The sequence below is a fragment of the Leuresthes tenuis genome, unplaced genomic scaffold, assembly GCF_036924035.1.
Source record: "Leuresthes tenuis unplaced genomic scaffold, fLeuTen1.0.hap1 SCAF_7, whole genome shotgun sequence".
NCBI classification, from domain to species: domain Eukaryota; kingdom Metazoa; phylum Chordata; class Actinopteri; order Atheriniformes; family Atherinopsidae; genus Leuresthes; species Leuresthes tenuis.
Window position 1 is genome coordinate 6837621 of NW_027325361.1, and position 17579 is coordinate 6855199.

General features: G+C 38.2%; 2 protein-coding genes across 16 annotated transcripts in view; one reads left to right on the top strand and one right to left on the bottom strand.

Moving 5' to 3' along the window:
• The window catches only part of cp (ceruloplasmin), a 442499-nt gene that overhangs the window by 363086 nt on the left and 61834 nt on the right, over positions 1 to 17579 (top strand). The window lies entirely within an intron of this gene.
• lrrc7 (leucine rich repeat containing 7) overlaps positions 1 to 17579 on the bottom strand; it is a 118352-nt gene that overhangs the window by 59558 nt on the left and 41215 nt on the right. For 11 of the 15 annotated variants that reach the window (XM_072389025.1, XM_072389032.1, XM_072389024.1 and 8 more), the window contains exon 1: positions 9659 to 10148. The exons of 2 other annotated variants lie outside the window; for them this stretch is intronic. In XM_072389025.1, the coding sequence (XP_072245126.1) occupies positions 9659 to 9683 (25 nt within the window). In that variant the 5' untranslated portion in view covers positions 9684 to 10148. Of the gene's footprint in view, positions 1 to 9658; positions 10149 to 17579 lie in introns of those variants that run through there. 2 more of the 15 variants (XM_072389038.1, XM_072389033.1) reach the window with 1 other exon arrangement.

The following is a 17579-nucleotide window of genomic DNA, read 5'->3' on the forward strand; positions in this document are numbered from 1 at the left end:
TTTTTAGCACAAAGGTGAAAAGTACAATTTTGAAGAATGTTGTGGTACTATACTGTACATTCCATAAGTTATTTATTCAGAAATGTGCTTGAAATTTGCAGATTCAGGTGTCTAATGCAAATTATCATGCATTGTAACAGTTCATGATAAATTCAAATAAACGATCCCCCACATTTACAAAAAAGTGAGAAGTCAATGCATCAGTAAGTATCACAACTATGATTGACCCAGCTATAGCTGTTAGTATTCTTGAGCATTTACTTTAGTATTTTGTGGTCTATATTTTTACTCACTCAGGCAGCAGGTGGTTCCTGGAGTACCTGGGCCCAGTGTATCCAGGCTTTACAAGGCTTCTCCATTAACTTAAGTTCTGGCAATGACAACAACCCCGATGCTCCTTGTCATGTAGGTATCAATAGACCATACGATAACTTTAGTCAACTAAACTAAAAAAATGGAAAAAAATACAGGCCTTGTCTGTATAATGTGTCCTCCAATCATACCAGAACAACAAAGAAGAGGCATCATGGAAAGAAAGAGTGGATGAATTACAAATCTCAAGTAAGTAGCGAACCAGCAAATATATTATTATAAACTATAGTAAACTGGAAAGTAATTTTTCAGTCCATCAGCTCATACAATCCCCTTTACCTTAACATGACGCTTAGAATCCGTACTACTCTTAACAGACACAGCCTGCTATGATTCAGCAGGTATCTTCATCATAAAGTCAGCAGAAATAAAACTCTGTGACTCCCAGTGAACTAATAACATGTCTAAAGTCACTATGTGTTGTGAAAACAACCAATCAGAGCTGGAGGAGTCTCTAACTGCTCTTACTACCACTGCTACAGCTGACATGATTACATTTCTGCTTGTGCATGACAGGAGAGGCCCCGGAGACAGAGCCGAAGCACAACAGAGAGGGAAGGGGAGGAACTTACAAGTTGTATTTCAAAGTCTAAAAGTTCTGCTTGAAACATGATTCGTCATTTTTTTAAAAAGTTGTTAACAAACCAAATGAAAATACTTGTGTGAAGGGTCACCCATACTCCATAGCCAAAACCTGTGAAAAGAATAAACTCTACTTTATACTTTGCGATACAGATCTCACTGTTGTCAAAAATTATTTTCTTAAGTTTTTGAGTCAACGCCACATCCATTGTAATGTATCGAAAAAAAAAAAACATTTTCAGGAGGAATGAATGGACAGAGACTGAAAAGATAGACACACTGATAGAGCTGGTTTTAGAGGCACACATTATCAAAATAGCTGTTGTGGATTTTGCTATAGAAAGGATAGTGTTATAAATGCATACGCCAGTTTAGTTTTTAAGGGAGAGCCTAAACATTAAAAGGTGATTCCAGGGAAAAGGTGTCCAGTTGAGAAGATGAAATGCCAAAAAGCAGCAAACCAAAGTGAGCTCTGAGACAAAGACAATCCATCTCTCAGTCTCTTCCTGTCTGATAGGCATGACATCTGAGCTAAGACAGACAGAGCGGGACAGCAGGCACTGTCAAGATTATTCTCAGTCACTTCTGCTTTTCTTTTTTCCCTCACAGTTACCCAAAGGTTCCTCTGATGACTCTCTCTGGCATGTCACAAATTGCAGAACTCCTAAATCAAAATAAAATAGATGTTTGAGGCAGTTTATTGCAGTTTCCCATCATATAGTAATCTCTCTAGAGATGATAGTTCTGCTTTTTTTCTAACTCTCTGCTGGTCTTTCATTAATGCAGGCTGTGGTTATTTTTGCAATAGGGAAATGGTCATTATTAGAAGACTCAGTTGCCTCAAATCAACTCCATGTTAAATGCTGTGAGAGCTTGGATTAGAGGATTCTAAAGACTGCAAGAGAGGCCTAAGGGTCACTCTTTGTCTCTCTCTCTTACATTCAAGTATTCTGACATAGTGGTGGTCTTGCTCAGGCTTTTGTTCCATTAAGAGGAGACTGGGTTGCCTGGGGCAACATGAGAACATGAGGAGAGACTTAACCCTACTCCAATGTCCTAGGACACTGTCACATAACTGGCCATGATAAAAAAAAAAAGATATCTATCTATGTCTTTCTATTTATTTATTTTTTTTACTTTAAGGGTGATAGATGCATTTCATCACATGTTCATGAACTGCCTTTAATGGAGAAGTTTTAAGTTGTTGGGTTTCATAAAATGTGAAAACAATATTATAGCAAAATAGAAGGAGCACCCCCCTTACCTCCTCATTCATTTACTTATTCTTAACCATTATACAATATTTTTGGAATTTTTCATTTACTTTTTTGTCTCACATCAGAAATGTGTCACAAGTACAACAGCACAAAATGCTAGTTTTACGTTTGAGATTGCCTGCATTACATCATCTTCTTGGTATATTACTTGTGTCTCTGACAGTTTAGAGAATAGGGAAATTGATTTTTAAATGTTTTGGCATGGTAGAGCTTTTGCTCTGTTCGGGTGGTGAACATAGCTTTGCGAATGCATTGCTCATTGTTCTAGCTTTCTGTTGCCACTTGGGAAATATCAAATATATGTGGAACAACATAAATTGTAGACTGTTCTGACTGCACTGATCTGTAAAAAACATAAGTTAATATGCAAAAAAAATTATGGATGATAAAATGACTGTTAGAAATAATGCAGTGCAGCTTTTGTCATGCAGCTTCATTTAAAAAAAAAAAAAAATGTTGTCTCATCCTTCAGTGCTGCAGTGGCTGTCCATTTCCATCTGTAAAGCAACATCTGACAAGTTTCTGAATGTTAAAACAAATTGGTTTTGACTAGTTTTGAAGAACATTACCTTTTGTTATGTACATTCCCAGGCCTGAAATTACCCTCAAGCACCCACGGACTGAGACACCGCAGTTGATGATTTTGGTTTCCAGCCCCACACTGCACCGTTTTTGCTTTATTGTCGCTTGACATTTTTGTGGGCTTTTGATGGCACCTTTGTGGCCTCTTTAACATGACTAAAAAAAAAATATGTGTATGGCAGCAAATTTGCAGGGCTCACGGAGATTCTATCAATCGTGGAGTGAGTGCTGCATAAACAACCATGAAAGGGCAACCATAAATAATAAATGTTTTGATTTTTTTGCTAAAGCTAACCGAGTGGTTTTATAGGCTTGGCTCCGTCGCCTCACAACAAGAGGGTTCCTGGTTTGAATCCCAGCTGGGACCTTTCTTGCTTGTTCTCCCCATGTTCTCCCCATGTATGCATGGGTTCTCTCCGTGTACTTCAGCTTCCTCCCACAGCCCAAAAACATCTCTAAATTGACCCTAAGAGTGAGTGTGAGTGTGAGCATGGCTGGTTGTTTGTCTTATTTGTCTCTGTGTGTCCCTGAGATGGACTGGTGACCTGTCCAGGGTGTACCCCGCCTCTCGCCCAATGGCAGCTGGGATATGCTCCAGCCAAGCTCCAAATTCTGATGCGCGACTGTACTGTCTTTTCATGTTTCACCATGACCTTGTTTATGATCTATTTCAGGTAACCATGCCCAAAATAAATGCTCAGTGAGGAGCATAAAAGTAAGCCCAGGTTTAGTGTACAAAAAAATTATCTTGACACCTTTACATGTCTTTAACTTCTCGGGACATAAGAAATTTTAATAACAAGACCATAGAATTTACTGCAGCATTATCTCCCACCACACTGTAACTGAGGAAGTAGGCAACATGGTCACAAGTAAAATGCACAAACGGACACAGGTACACACACACAAAACCTTGCAGATTCAGCGGAAACACTGGGTCACACTGTGTGACACATTGGTCAAGTGTGAACCACTCAGCTACCCACACATACACAATCATACTGAGCCTATTGTGCAGTGTGAAGCACCTTGCTAAATCCTGCCAGGTTTTTTAACAACCGTGTAGTTACCTATGGCTTCTGGCAACCCTTTATTTCCACTAAATAATCAACCACCATATCATCTAAACAGCTGTTCCTAAAGTAATCTGGCAGAGAGGCTCCTATGTGAGGGTGCTGCTTAACCACTGTCCTACTTTCCACAGTCCTGAGCAGCTGCATTATCTCACACATCAAACTTAGCACATCCCAGTGACAATATCCTGCCCTAACTTCCCCCTTGTCACTAAAAGGTCATCGTGAGTATTCTTATTGCTGATATAATAAATGAGGAGATGCTTATTTGCGATACAGATTGTAAAGGTTGTATCTGTCCATTTGGTGAATCACAGTTGTGGACACTGGACACATGACTAAGATAACATTGCTGCAATGAGCATTCTGCACTTAAGGGTATAATTTTAGCTCCTGCTTATAACAAAGGAAGCACTTCATGTGTCAATCTAATAAACATAATTACAGCAATGGGTTTCAAAGGTGTTCCTCTACAACACTACAGGAATAACATCTGAATCTGGATAGATTTTCTGCCCCATGATGAAGCCTAAGCATAACACGTTGAGTATATTATACGAATAATTTAGTGGGTCAATTGATTTTCATCAAAAATAGCTTAAAAATGCTGTGTTTAAGATTCAGGACTTTGTTTAGGGCTAGGGTTAGGTTCAAATGTTCAAATCCATTGATATTCAGAAAGCAGAATAAAACAAACCATTTCGTCTTTAGAGCTTTCCACAGAAATGTTTTTAATTAATCCATTGGCTTTTGCAGAATTCTGTTAATTTCTGATACTGCAGCTGATTGTTTTTAATTTTTGTTGTTTGCTGCACTCAGCAGAATCTGACAGATCCAATCAATAATCCTAAATGTACTGAAATAACTAAGCAAATTATTATTTCCCTGTTAGACTTTCAAAGATCCATAATCTCTTCGAGCTAAATAATCATGTCGACCTAAAGAGAACAATGGAAATGATGCAACCATGGCAACACTGCCACCACGACTGTAGAAGGGACAGAAGAGATACCTCCATACCAACACATAGTGGAAGTGGAAGAAGAAAAGAAATAAATACCATTAAACCAGATAAATGAAGAAAATGTAAGGTATAAATTCATCCTTTAAGAGACCAGTTTGGAGCAGTTTCAGGCAGCCTGTGTGAATGTACAGTACAGTATGTGCCATGACGAATAGGATAATGTTTCTGTCTGTTCCTCCTCCCTCCTCCGTCGCCACTTCGCTACACCTCACTCAGCTTCTCTAAAATCTTTAAATGCTTCTTAACATCGATTTGGTGGTTTTAAGAAACTGTTGCAGAATTGCTATATGTGACTTTTATGCTTAAACATAGACAACTACTTCACATTCTTCTAGCCCAAGAGGTGACTGTAAAATGTTGTGTGAAATTAATAACAGAACGTCCACTGAAAGCTCTCAAAACTGCTTATGTAAACCTGAAGATAACAGCTGTTTTCTTTAGTTTGCAATCCTACTGATGTAGATGCTAAAACCACATCAAACTGAAGACTAACCATCTGTGTCAGATAAGTGCTCCAGATATATTCTACAGCATGTATGTCTATCAATCCATCAGTCCATAGAGCAAAGAATCATTTTGGTCATACACTGGTAAAAATATGCCTAACGTTGAACATTTTCTCTGTTAAGTTGACAAATAAATATAAATCAAACTAGACTCTCCATGCCCGTCATCATGCCACCGGCACATATGACAACAGCGATATGTCACAATCAGAGCATCGTAAGCTTCACAATCAACGTTGGAAACACACAATCACAATCCATCCTCATCATCATTACGCGCTCTGCAGATGTACTGGTATCTCTGTACCCCTTCCCTCTCTGGGTCTCTCTGCCTTGGTCCATTACCATGACGATGGGAGCCTGTTTCATGGATACAGTCACTAGGCAACCAGCAGCAGCAGGAGCAGCAGGAACAGCAGTGTCCTGTTAGATCTTTAGTGAAGCAGCAGCAAGAGCCCGAGCCAACCTTCCTTCTCTATCTGCATGCAAGTTGATTCTTTGAAGAGCAAATGTTATTGCATGTATCATGTTGTTGACCTGGAGACTGTGATAAAAAAAAAGAAAGGCTAAAATGGTTACTGTATGTGGGCAAAAAGGAAAGACGGCATGCTATGTGTCCCCTTTAAGCCTTTGTAAAATAAATATATGAATGCCAGTAAAACTTTCATCATCAAAATTTGAACAATGCCAAAAAATTCCAAAAACAATCTTTTTTTGCATTCGCTTCTCGTATGAGGTAACCATATAGGCAAAACATCTGCAACACCAACCATTGCATAAAACAATGAAAAATACAACCAATGCTGTATCTTCTCTTCTCTCTTAACTCCACCAAAACTAATCTTGCTTTAGCTACACTCTAAACTTAAGTTTAATCAATTTCAGCTTGGTTTTTATGTAATAGTTTTAGCAAACAAAAAATATGAAATGGCAGCAGTCATATATATTTTCCAAAGTGTTTGCTTTCATGGACGAATATTACTTTCAGTATCAATTCGAGGTACTCTGAAGTATTAATGTTTGTCAACATAGCAGTAGAACTCATGCTATATTAAAATCAGATAAATAAATAAATACAAAACAGTTTTACAACTGATAATATATTTTAAAAAATATATAAACTTGTCAACACCCAGCACATCTGACAGATGATGTCATCGACTGCTACTAATCCTCTGCACAAACGTTTTAGCCCAAAAAAGTGTAGAACACAGTAACAAGAAACATCAAATACAAACACAGGGAAGTATCTCTAAAGAGAAATGCAACCCACAAATTTCTCATGGGTCATGACAGAGAAATTATTTTTGTAAGCCTGTGCTGTCTTTTAAGGAATTTTCATAGCAGATTTTAAGGTACACACTAAACTTTTCTTTGGCTGAAAAGTGCTGGCAGGGCACTGCAGAACATTTTCTGTCAGTGTTTTATCAAAAAAGTGCCTGCACAAACCATATCTTGACAATATATCTCTACTTTAACTGTTGTTTTTATGATAAAACAGCAATACCTTTATGTTTGTTCTGAATTATCTATTTGTCAGTTGACTATTCTATTCGTCAAATATATTTTTTCTCTATGAGTACCAAACAAAAGATGCTTGCCCTCATATTGGCTTTAAATAAGCTTGTCACCCCGAATACGACAGCCATACTGCAACAAGGTTTAAAGTGCATGAATAATCCTTTAGAAACAGAGATAAGGTAAATATCATTGTGTACAAGAGCTACAATAGAGCCCTGTTTCAGGCTCATTTTGGCTTAAACAATGTTTAATTAGTAGGACTTAATTGTTAAGTGTTGGTGGCGCCGTATCCGGAGCACAGCATTCAATTAGACAATGAGCCCTGCAGAACATCTATGTGTACTCTGCTGTCACATATGCATTTTTTTTTTCAGTTTTGTCACCACTATATTAGTCCTATTAGTGCAGAGATTTTTAACTAAACGGGTCCGGAGTGGCTGCACAAAAAAGGCACACTGAGAAAAGATACCAGGTGTAGCACTTTTTCTCAAGGTAGCCACATGCTGCCACATTTGCCTTCTTCTCATTTGGGAATGTTGGGAAAAGATGCTGGGAAAATGTGATCTGGTCAGACTTTTTCCAAAGCTCAAGCGTGACACATTCATGCACACAATCCTCTGAACTCACATAGTTCATGGCTACAGCTACATCCGCTTCACAGAAAATGTTAATGTTAAGTTCCTGCACTGGGCAGCTGATGCTCTTTCTGCAACATAAATAGCTGTATAGCCTTCTTTCAGCTCCTCACTACACAGGATGTAACAACAAAGTATACCGTGGCTTCAGTTCCATTATACCCTCCTGAAACGCTGCCTTTAAACACCGATGGGTGACATATCATTGCCTTTTGCCATCTTGTCAGTGATAGCATTTTTACATGTTTCTGGCAAGGGACCTGCTGTGACTGACTGCACAGAACGTTGACTTTCTTGCATGTGGTGCCTCTGCCTCCTTACTTGGATGGAAGCTAGCAGGTGCTAGGTTTCCACAAACACAATATTCTCAAGTGATTAAAATCCCTTGAAAAGATTAACTTAATCACAACCACAAAATCTTACTTTCACCTACAGTGTACAGAACGCTGAAGAGACATCCCCACATGCATTGTGCTTTGATGTGTTAGGAATCAATAATTAAACACATGAATAAATAAATAAACTAAGTGTATTAACATTTTAAAACATATTAAGTAAATCAATCAATCAGTCAATTCAGTAAATTTGCTACAAAACATATTGTTGATAGCCTATATTGTGAATAAAACAACCAGTAAATTCCACTCTAAAACGTGTATTCAGAAGTATTACAGTGGCACAAATTACAAGAAAACAATAGGCAGGAATGTCTTTCTTCTTTTAAAACCCCCCATATGTTTTATATCAAATAAATCAAATTAGCAAAATAGGGGCTTATGCTGTACAAATCTCAACAAATGAAAAGGTAAAATCATTTCCCTTAAAATGTTGTGAACTATGAAAAGGACTTAATAAAGTACCTTAAAAATATAACATATTTGAGATACTAAGATTATCCAATTGATATAAACAACCTCAGTACTCACTTTACAGTCACTGAAAAGTGACACAAATATGTCAGAATGATGGCACAGCATAATATATATATATATATATATATATATATTAAATTTTTTTAAAAAAGGAGTACTTCTACATGTATAAATAATTACAGACACATGCAGATACAGACTGGGTTGCAGAGCTTTTTATGCCCAAGAGAAGACAAATTACTGTAAGTAGAGACTGCAAAGCCTTGTTGAGAAGAAGATGTATTAACAGAGCCATCTTAGGAGCAACAAAGACAAAGAAGCTTTGAAAAAAATGTTGCACTGAAGATTGTAATTAAATATTCTCTTTGATTAGAAGAGTGCCCTTAGTGCCCTGCAAGTGAGAAAGACATACATAAAGATAACTCTGGTGAACAAATTACAGCATGTATAATAACTGGAAAGATTACAGTCCAGACAATAAAAAAAAAAAAAAAAAAGGTATAAGTGCAGCAATAAACCATTTAGCCGGCTGGTTACCAATCCTGTGTCATTACAAGCTTGTAGCAAGTGTGACAGATTGATACAGCCAACTAATGGGCAAGATAGGGTAATAAGCTTCAATACCTCAGGCTGGAGGATTTAACAGGTGTGAGTATGTGATAATGTATGAAAGCATGACGCTGTGATGGCAGAACAGCTTGGGGCTACATGTCAAGACGCGAAGGTATATGACACTGCATCATATATCATCCTCATTCACACACGCACACAAACACATACACGTACACACCTCCCTCTTCCTGCAGTCATGATTGTTTCATTAGCCCATCACAGGGCTTGAGAGGCCTGAGGATAGGGGTATATAAAGAGATGCAGATTCTTTATCGAAAATAAGCAGGGAAAAAATGCTAAATTATGACATACAGTACACAACACAACAATAAAGTAGCAATGTTGATGCAAATACTGAATAGCGCCTCTCAAGTTGGGAATTAATCATATTTTTAAAGACCTATTATTTAGACCAAATATGGAGAAATGATGTCATGCCTGTTGCCCTATCAATCCTATTGACTTCAAATATAGAATTTTCATGATCAAAAGGAGGGGATTTTGAGCAGTTCGGTCGCACTTATTGTGGTTATCCATGCAAGGATGCCCACCGTTCGTGCAGTCAAAACGAGAAATACTGCAGGTATCGTTAAGTGCCTTACGTGGTAAAGTAGAGTAGTTATCCATCTGTCAGGCTGCTTGTGGCTGATCCAGTTCTTGTTTAAAAAAATACTCTTGTGGCCCCTGTGGACTCCGCAGCATCGAACAGGATCAGTCTACCGGGACAAATTGAGCCGGTATGAAACCAGGACAGGTACCCGCGCGACCAACTGCATCCTTGGTACCCCAGAGGCTAGAAAACGGATGAGATGTGCACATCTACCCGGGCAGTTTGGATCATTTCAAGATCACTCGGTAAGGTTTAAATCCAAGTCGGTTATACATGCAGATTGCACACGGCGTTCCGCTAGATCTCCTCGGTCCATGTAAAAAGAAAAAAAAAATCCAAGATGTGGGCACACCCGGAAAAGAGAGGTCAGCCTGCGGTTGTAAAAATGCCACCGGACTGGTCCGCAACAGAGGGAGACCAGCGGCGCGCTTCTGCTTCTTCTTCTCCGTAACCATAAACCCCGCTGCAGGAAAAACACATTCAGCAGGAGCGTCTCCTCCCATCTGTCCCCCGTGGAGAGAGGAGAGGGAGAAGAGAGGGAGGGAGAGTGGGGAGATGGATGGAGATGGAACCAGGGCGCCAGAGTAGGTAAGGTTGCGCGTGCGCATCAGTGTGTAACTTTATGTGTCGCAATTAAGCATTGTTATCCTGTGAGTTTACAAGAAAGAAATGAAGAAAAAGAGTGGAAATGCTATTTCATCTAATTGTGTCACAACACGGTGCGCAAGCACGCACTGTTAAAATCGAGTCGTTTGTGAGACTGATGACAGATGCCGCACTGCCTTCATCTACCTGAGAAAGATTTTTCTTTCTTTTTTTAGACAAAAATACCCCAGTCTTGATGACGGCTCATGTTTGAAATTGGATGTTTGTGTAAGTGGCTGGATGCTTGAGTTAGCTAATAATAACTTAAACGACCCACAAAACATTTCAGTTATGATCCACTCTTTAACAAAGCATCAACATACCTATAATATGGGCAATTAACCTTAATAACTCATTAGGAAAAGTGTATACTTTTGTGTTTCCAGGTTGTGAAAAGCATAGCTCTAGCTATGGCTCCTGCTCTCCCAGCTACAGACTCGCTTTGTATTTTGAGAATTTAAAGTCCGGCTTCACCAGTTAAACATTCTCTAAAAACCTTTCTGTTTACATCAAAATTGTACATTCAGTCTTTGCAAGGAAAAATTCCTATAATTTCTTTAAAATTGCTCTGGATATGACTCTACCGCTCCTCAAGAAACTTGAAGGATTTCTATAAGGTTGTATGCATAGGAAGTATCATAATGGTAATGTATCCACTTTGTTTGCTTTCAACAATTCAGGTGCAGCTAGTTCCAGGAGCCTGGCTGACTCAGAACTGGTTGCTAGGGCCGTCCAGTTCCCAGGATTAGCAGCACACAGGGGAAGCAAGTGAGAATCTACAGCACTCTGTGACCCATGCTAGTCGACCAGAACCTTGTTCGTCCGGAAGCTATAGGCTCTGCTGGGCTCCAAGCTGGCCGAAGGCCCACCAGCAATGGAAGCCATCCCTCTTATGTTAAAAATGTTAAAAACAAGATTTCTAGCTGAGGGAGACTGTAATTCATCATGAAGGTCCAACCGCTTCTCATTCCCAGCTGATGATATGGCGTAGTGTCAATTAACAGAGAACCAGTTTGGTTCCTGGTCACATACCTGCTCTGTTTGGGAACCAAATAACTGATCATCTATTGACCAATCAAACCATGTGACTACTTTTACAATCCAGTCCAGGAGGTATTTTATTTTTGCACCTGACATTTTGTTCAACATGTAATCAATATCAATACTATTGGCTGAAACAAAATTGAGAATTTCAAGGACCAAAAGTCCTTGGTCCTTAACAGCAATTTCTTTTGGTTTCCCAGCCAACCAAAGGGAAACTTGGTAACACAAAGCTGAACCTTAGAGCCTCTAACTTATCTGAAACAAATCATTTTAAAATCTTTAATAATCACACCATCACTTCAAATATCTGAATGTCCAACAAGTGTCAACATTTGTCGTATAAAAAGTGATCACATATTTAATTGAGCCACCTTATCATAGTCTTAAACAGTCTTGTGGCTGGCCGGCAGTGGCAGCAGTAATGTCCAAACAATGAGTGTTGTTTCTGAGTCTATCACGACTGCCAGAAAGTTTAAGTATTTGGCCTCAAGCCTAGGATAAATATGTCCCTCCTCTTTATCATCCTGTTGACCAACATTTCAGTGTCTATATTAAATCTGACCCTGAAAGATGGAGGTCCAAATATCAGACATGACTATTACTGTGTTGTCATTGAGGCCTTATCTCATCATTTAATTTAACATAAAAAATAGTCTGATAACAATAAGATAATAATCTGCTGCAGAATATACTTGCTATTTTGACTCTGCACACTAAGTAAATTTACCTGCTATCAGAAAATACAGGCATTTTTTGATAATGTGTGATACTAGTTCAGAGGACAACTTCTATTTTCACATTGAAAAAATTAAATGTGGAAGAATATAGTAACCACATGTGCAGTCGTCATGATAGTTGGGCTAAACTTTAGTGGGCCCTGCTGATTTTGTGCAGAACATGATGGATGTTGAGAGAGCAGCTTTATTCTAAGATCCACATGTGGCAAATTGGTGCGCATAGTCAGTAGTCATCTGATTCAGCTGCTGTTTTCATGCTTTTGACTTTGATCAGTTTATTCACACACAGTGTGAGATATTTCGATACTGTTTGCTTCTTTTAATATTACTCATTAGAGCAATGAATCCAAGTAATAGGCAGGCCTGACTTTGTTCATTCTTGACAAGTAAGAATCATCAGGTTGACAATGAGTTATTCACCAAATTATTGTATTTTAAATATATTAATTCTTGTGAGCATCCCTTCAGTTTAGAGGATTAATCTGTCATGTACTCTGTTGTCTGTCATTTGTTCATCTTTGCAGGGATCAGCAGTCACAGTTCTAAAAACTCAAAATTACATAATTCATATTTTTCAAAATCTTGTCACTCTGGTATGAGAGAAAATCATAAAAGCAGGTATGTTTAGATTCAAGACCATCAGGATTAACTGCTCAGGAGGAAAAAAATGTAGTTGTTCCTTTCTTGTTTTTGCTGCTGAGGAGCCCATAGCAGCTTCAGAGAAGCTGATCAGAGACCAACAGATTACACTGCAGTAAAAACAGAAAAATCTACTTGGGAGGCTGGTGAAGGCTATATCATTGCTTGAACCAACAACAGATCTGGTCAATGTTAAGCTCCCACAAGAAAAAGTTAAGTCTGTGGTGGGAAATGGGAATGCAAGAATTAATTGACCTATGGCAAATTATGTGGCTAACCCAGGGAACCATTAGAATACATTAAATTCCTGCTTGCTCTGTGCTATTACAATGCATTTACGATAAAGGTCTGAATATTGGCTCAATCCAAATTAAGGGGCAGACTATGGAGATGCAAACATTAGATTTTAAGTTCAGTGGTCTATTCTGAGGGTTGTTGACATCAGTGCGCTAACACCTATAACATATAATAATAGTTGCTGAAGTAGTTGTTAACAGCACTAGCTTATCATCAGCTTCTCAGTAATCTTAACTTTGTTCCTTTAATTGTTCAGGTCACACTACAGCTTCAGAAATAAACATTCCCACCACCTAACCAGCCACACAGCCAATACAGAACCAGAGGATCCTGTATTCCGGAAGTAACAAAATCAATTTTGGAAGTAGCATCAGACTCTGTTATCCTCTCCAAATACCAAATGACTGGTTGCCAGATGGCCTCAAATAAGCCCAGCTGTTCTTCTAATGTATGTAATCCTCTCCACTTCGAGAGTACTGGCAAGATCATCAAGTCACATTTTAACTTTAGGAATATCTTTAGTCCTCCACAGCATCAGTAGGTATCTCTGATGTTCAGACCTTTGTATTGCTCTCTCTATAGCTCTCCATCCCAGTTATCTGCCCAATTGGATGAGAAAATAAAGGTTTCCTTCCAAAAGGTCAGCATCACTCAGGGCGTTAGTTCAATCATCTCAAACAGTATGGGCAACGAATAGAAAGAATGACTACTGCATATGAATCAGTGATGTTGGAGGTCATTGCAACATGACGAAAGAATAAAAAATGGAAAGATTAAGTTTGATAAATACAGAATTGACCTCCGACCCCAACTCTATTACATTCTGATGTAACAGTGACACAGTATTCTTATCTGTGCCAGTTGGCAGTGCCTGGACGAAGCTCCAGTTAGTCCAGATGGCAGCACTGGGATTCTCCAAGATTGACTGAGTTTGACCACAGTCTGTGAGTAAACAGGAAGCTGGGCAGCCAGTCACTGTCTCAAACTGCAAATCATCTTTCTCGCCCAGTCTCTGCAGCTTGCATGCTGACTTGTCACATTCAGGTTTATATGGTCCAACACAGCTTCAACAACATCTCACTGCCAGGACTGAAATGGGCTTCAGATGAAAAATTCTGTAAAAATTCTTTTTAGCTCGGATAACAGTTATTGCCTGGCAACAGTTATTAAATTTAAGGAGCTTGGGGCTTTTTTATCAGATAATTTAGTTTTAAATGAAAGACCATAAAGTAAAGTAGTCTACTAGATCATTGCAGATTTGGAAAAACATATTAGAAACATCTTTTTTATTTTTTGAAAGTATGATAAGAAGGCTTGTGGGCAAGTTGATATTTATCTTTCTTTTTTGTTCATTTTTTAGAAATACAATTATGTTTATCCTGAAAATGAATGAGTCTAACAGATTCTAAGATATATCTGAAAAATGTAGAAGAATTATTGACTATTTTCAAGAAAATAATTCTCATGATTTTCCTATATGCACCTGTATGCTCTTATCTGGCTCTCTATTTGATTACAGTGATGTATTATATTACCTATATTTTATAAAAGCAATGAGGCACAAGAGGCCAGGCTTTACAGTGATCTAAAATCAATACAAAGAGATTTTACTGAGCTTCAAGTGGTATCTGTTTGTGACTGACTGCTGCTTGTGGTTACTGTGCATGATAGTAAGGTCACAACAACTAGATAAAAATACTCTTTGCTGTTGTTAGGTATAAAAGGTAGCCAACATTGTAAAATGCTGTATCTTTACCTAAATCCTGATGTTTTCCTGAGTAATTTTGATACCTTAGTGGTTTTGCGATCTCAACTTATTCAGAGAGTGCAAAGAAAATTACAGTAACTCCAAAAGGAAAACATCCATCCATTTTCTAAACCTAATTAATTTGATTCAGGGTCACAGGGCGGCTGGGGCTTATGCCAGCTGCCATCAGGCAAGAGGCAGGGGCCATCATGGGGCCAACACAGACACAAAGAACCCTGTATGCTCGTATTCAATCTGACAGTTAATTTAGAGTCAACACTTAACCGAACATGCAAGTTTTTGGGCAGTGGGATGAAGCCGGAGTACCCAGAGAAAACTTACAGAATGTTTCTGTAAGTTAGTCAGAGTTCTGCTTAAGTTTGCCCTAATCAGCAGAACCACAGTCTGGCAATACAGATCCAATACAAGAATAAAAAACTCTTCTAACTTTGACAGTCGATTGTCTGTCAAGGTTTTGGTATTTTAACACCAATGTTGAACATTACTGAGTGTGAACACATGAATGAAACTGATGCAGCTGCGTAAACTTTTGTAAGTTCATCTACAGTCATATCAAATCTTAAATATAAAATGACTCCTACAGCAACAACATTTATAAGTGTATCATCTGACACTGAACAAAGTAAGCTAAACAGACAATTACATTATATATCTTAGGTATGATAATATGACTATTAGGCTGTAGAAGTTGAATCATTTGATCGACATCTTATTTGTTTTTGAGGGAGCAAGAGTCTATGGAAATACTTGAGAAATATTATTCAGGTCTAGGCAAACTGTCTCAAAAGAGAACATAAAGTGGGCCATAAAACCACTCAGTTCGACATGTTCCCTTGATAGGTTTCACTTAACCGTTTGATGAAAGAAACTTTGTTCTTCTGTATTGATATACACGTACTTTTTACAAAAATATGTGAACAAAGCCCCTAAAAGTCAATTTTAGTCTTGTTTAGTAAATGCATTCAGGAGTGATTTTATAGCTAAATGCATTATATCTGGATGTGTCATCTTGGTTTGAGAATTGTACAATTCTGGTCAGACTAATACATTTACAAGCATTTTAAAAGTATGGTTTTGGTAAGACTAATAGAATAGTTCAGTCTTTTTTCTAGTGTCATGTAAATGCGCTTTGTGTTGAAAATTTATTTCATGAGAGCCCGGTTTTGCCCACAGGTTCTATTTCAGCCAGTTTGGATTCAGCCGATTATGCCCACAGATTTTTATTTTGGACAGATCTGGTTTAGAGAGCCAAGCTTGGATCTGTTGTGGGTCACAAGGCTGTACATACAGAGCTTGATTATTTCAGGAATCAAACTGCAGCTCCCTCCGCACCTCATGTTTAATTCCATGACTGTTATCTGAAAATAATAGTTGGGCTCGTAATTTCACCATGGCAGGATTTCCAGCTCTATAGACGGAGCACTCCTTAAACTCTGGCTCACCAGTTTAACTTACTAGATAAGTATTACTTTCGGCAGCTCTAGGTCACATCGGTACATGACTCCATATCTTGCATGCTTTATATCCTTATGAGGATCAATCTGAGAGAGAAATCATTTCTGACGAAAACAGAACATACTTTACAGGACTGTCTAAGCGTTAATGTTTGGCTCGAGGTCTAAGGTTAAATTTAGAGAAATGTTAAGGCGTGTAACACATAGCAAGTGTAACGTTTGTTTTTCAGCAATACATACAGTACATGTGTTTCAGGGAATAATAATAATTGTCAATAAATTCTATTCACATTCAGAAAGGAGCATATTTAACGCACATGCACAGACGCACGCACACACATTTCCTTCCCAGTGAGTATGAGATGGGACCCTGCAGGTAGCAGGATCTCATGCAGTGAACTGACAGTTTAGAGGAAAGCTAACAAAAAGAATTGTTATTAAATCCCTGAAACCTCAATAGATTCATTGTGTTGAAATGATCACTAGGTTAATGTTGCCAAGCAACAATACAGTTCGAGCCAGTAACAGGAGCTTTAGAGAGAATAATTTGGCAGCAAAGTTTTGCAACACTAAAATGTAATAAAGGATCGGTAATTTCAGATCTCATCCTATTATGAGGTCAGGAATATCTGACAGAAATGGCAGCATAATCAGGGTTTAAGTCATATCCAGGACATCATCTGTAGCATATAAGCCCATGAGTCTTCTCCGGCCATCTCTGACAAATATTAAGACATAAATCTACTGGGGGTAATATAATGTAAATCCCATTAAACAAACCTTGTTATGTTTTGTTCTAATGAATAATTAACATCTCAAACACAAATAAATGACAGTCTCACAGAACTGTAAGTGTGGCAATATAAAGATGTATTAGCTCTGTAAGGCTTCTAAAGCAATGGAAAAATCTATATTCAAACATAATCAGAATCAAAATGTCAGAATGACGTGACTCTTTTCCTATTTGCCATCTGTAAATGTTGGTCCATCAGTCCACAATGCTAAAAACTGTCCCATGTCCAAACCTGAATGCTGATCCCTAGTTTAAAGTGTGTCTAATTACATTTTAAGACTAAATGTGTTCAAGCAAAGTCCATACAGTGCATTACTGAAACAAATTTGTGTACTGGGAATAGAGTCTCAACAGATAGATCACAAGTTCATTAATATTTATACCACTCAAATATTTAACAGATCTAATGTATGACTCTGCAGTTTGGATGTGTTGCAGTGACTCAACAGTGGTTTCCTGATAGAAACTGAATGTTCTTTATGTGTAAAAGTATCCTAATTGTCCCAAAGAAAATCTATATAAAACTGGCCACCTGA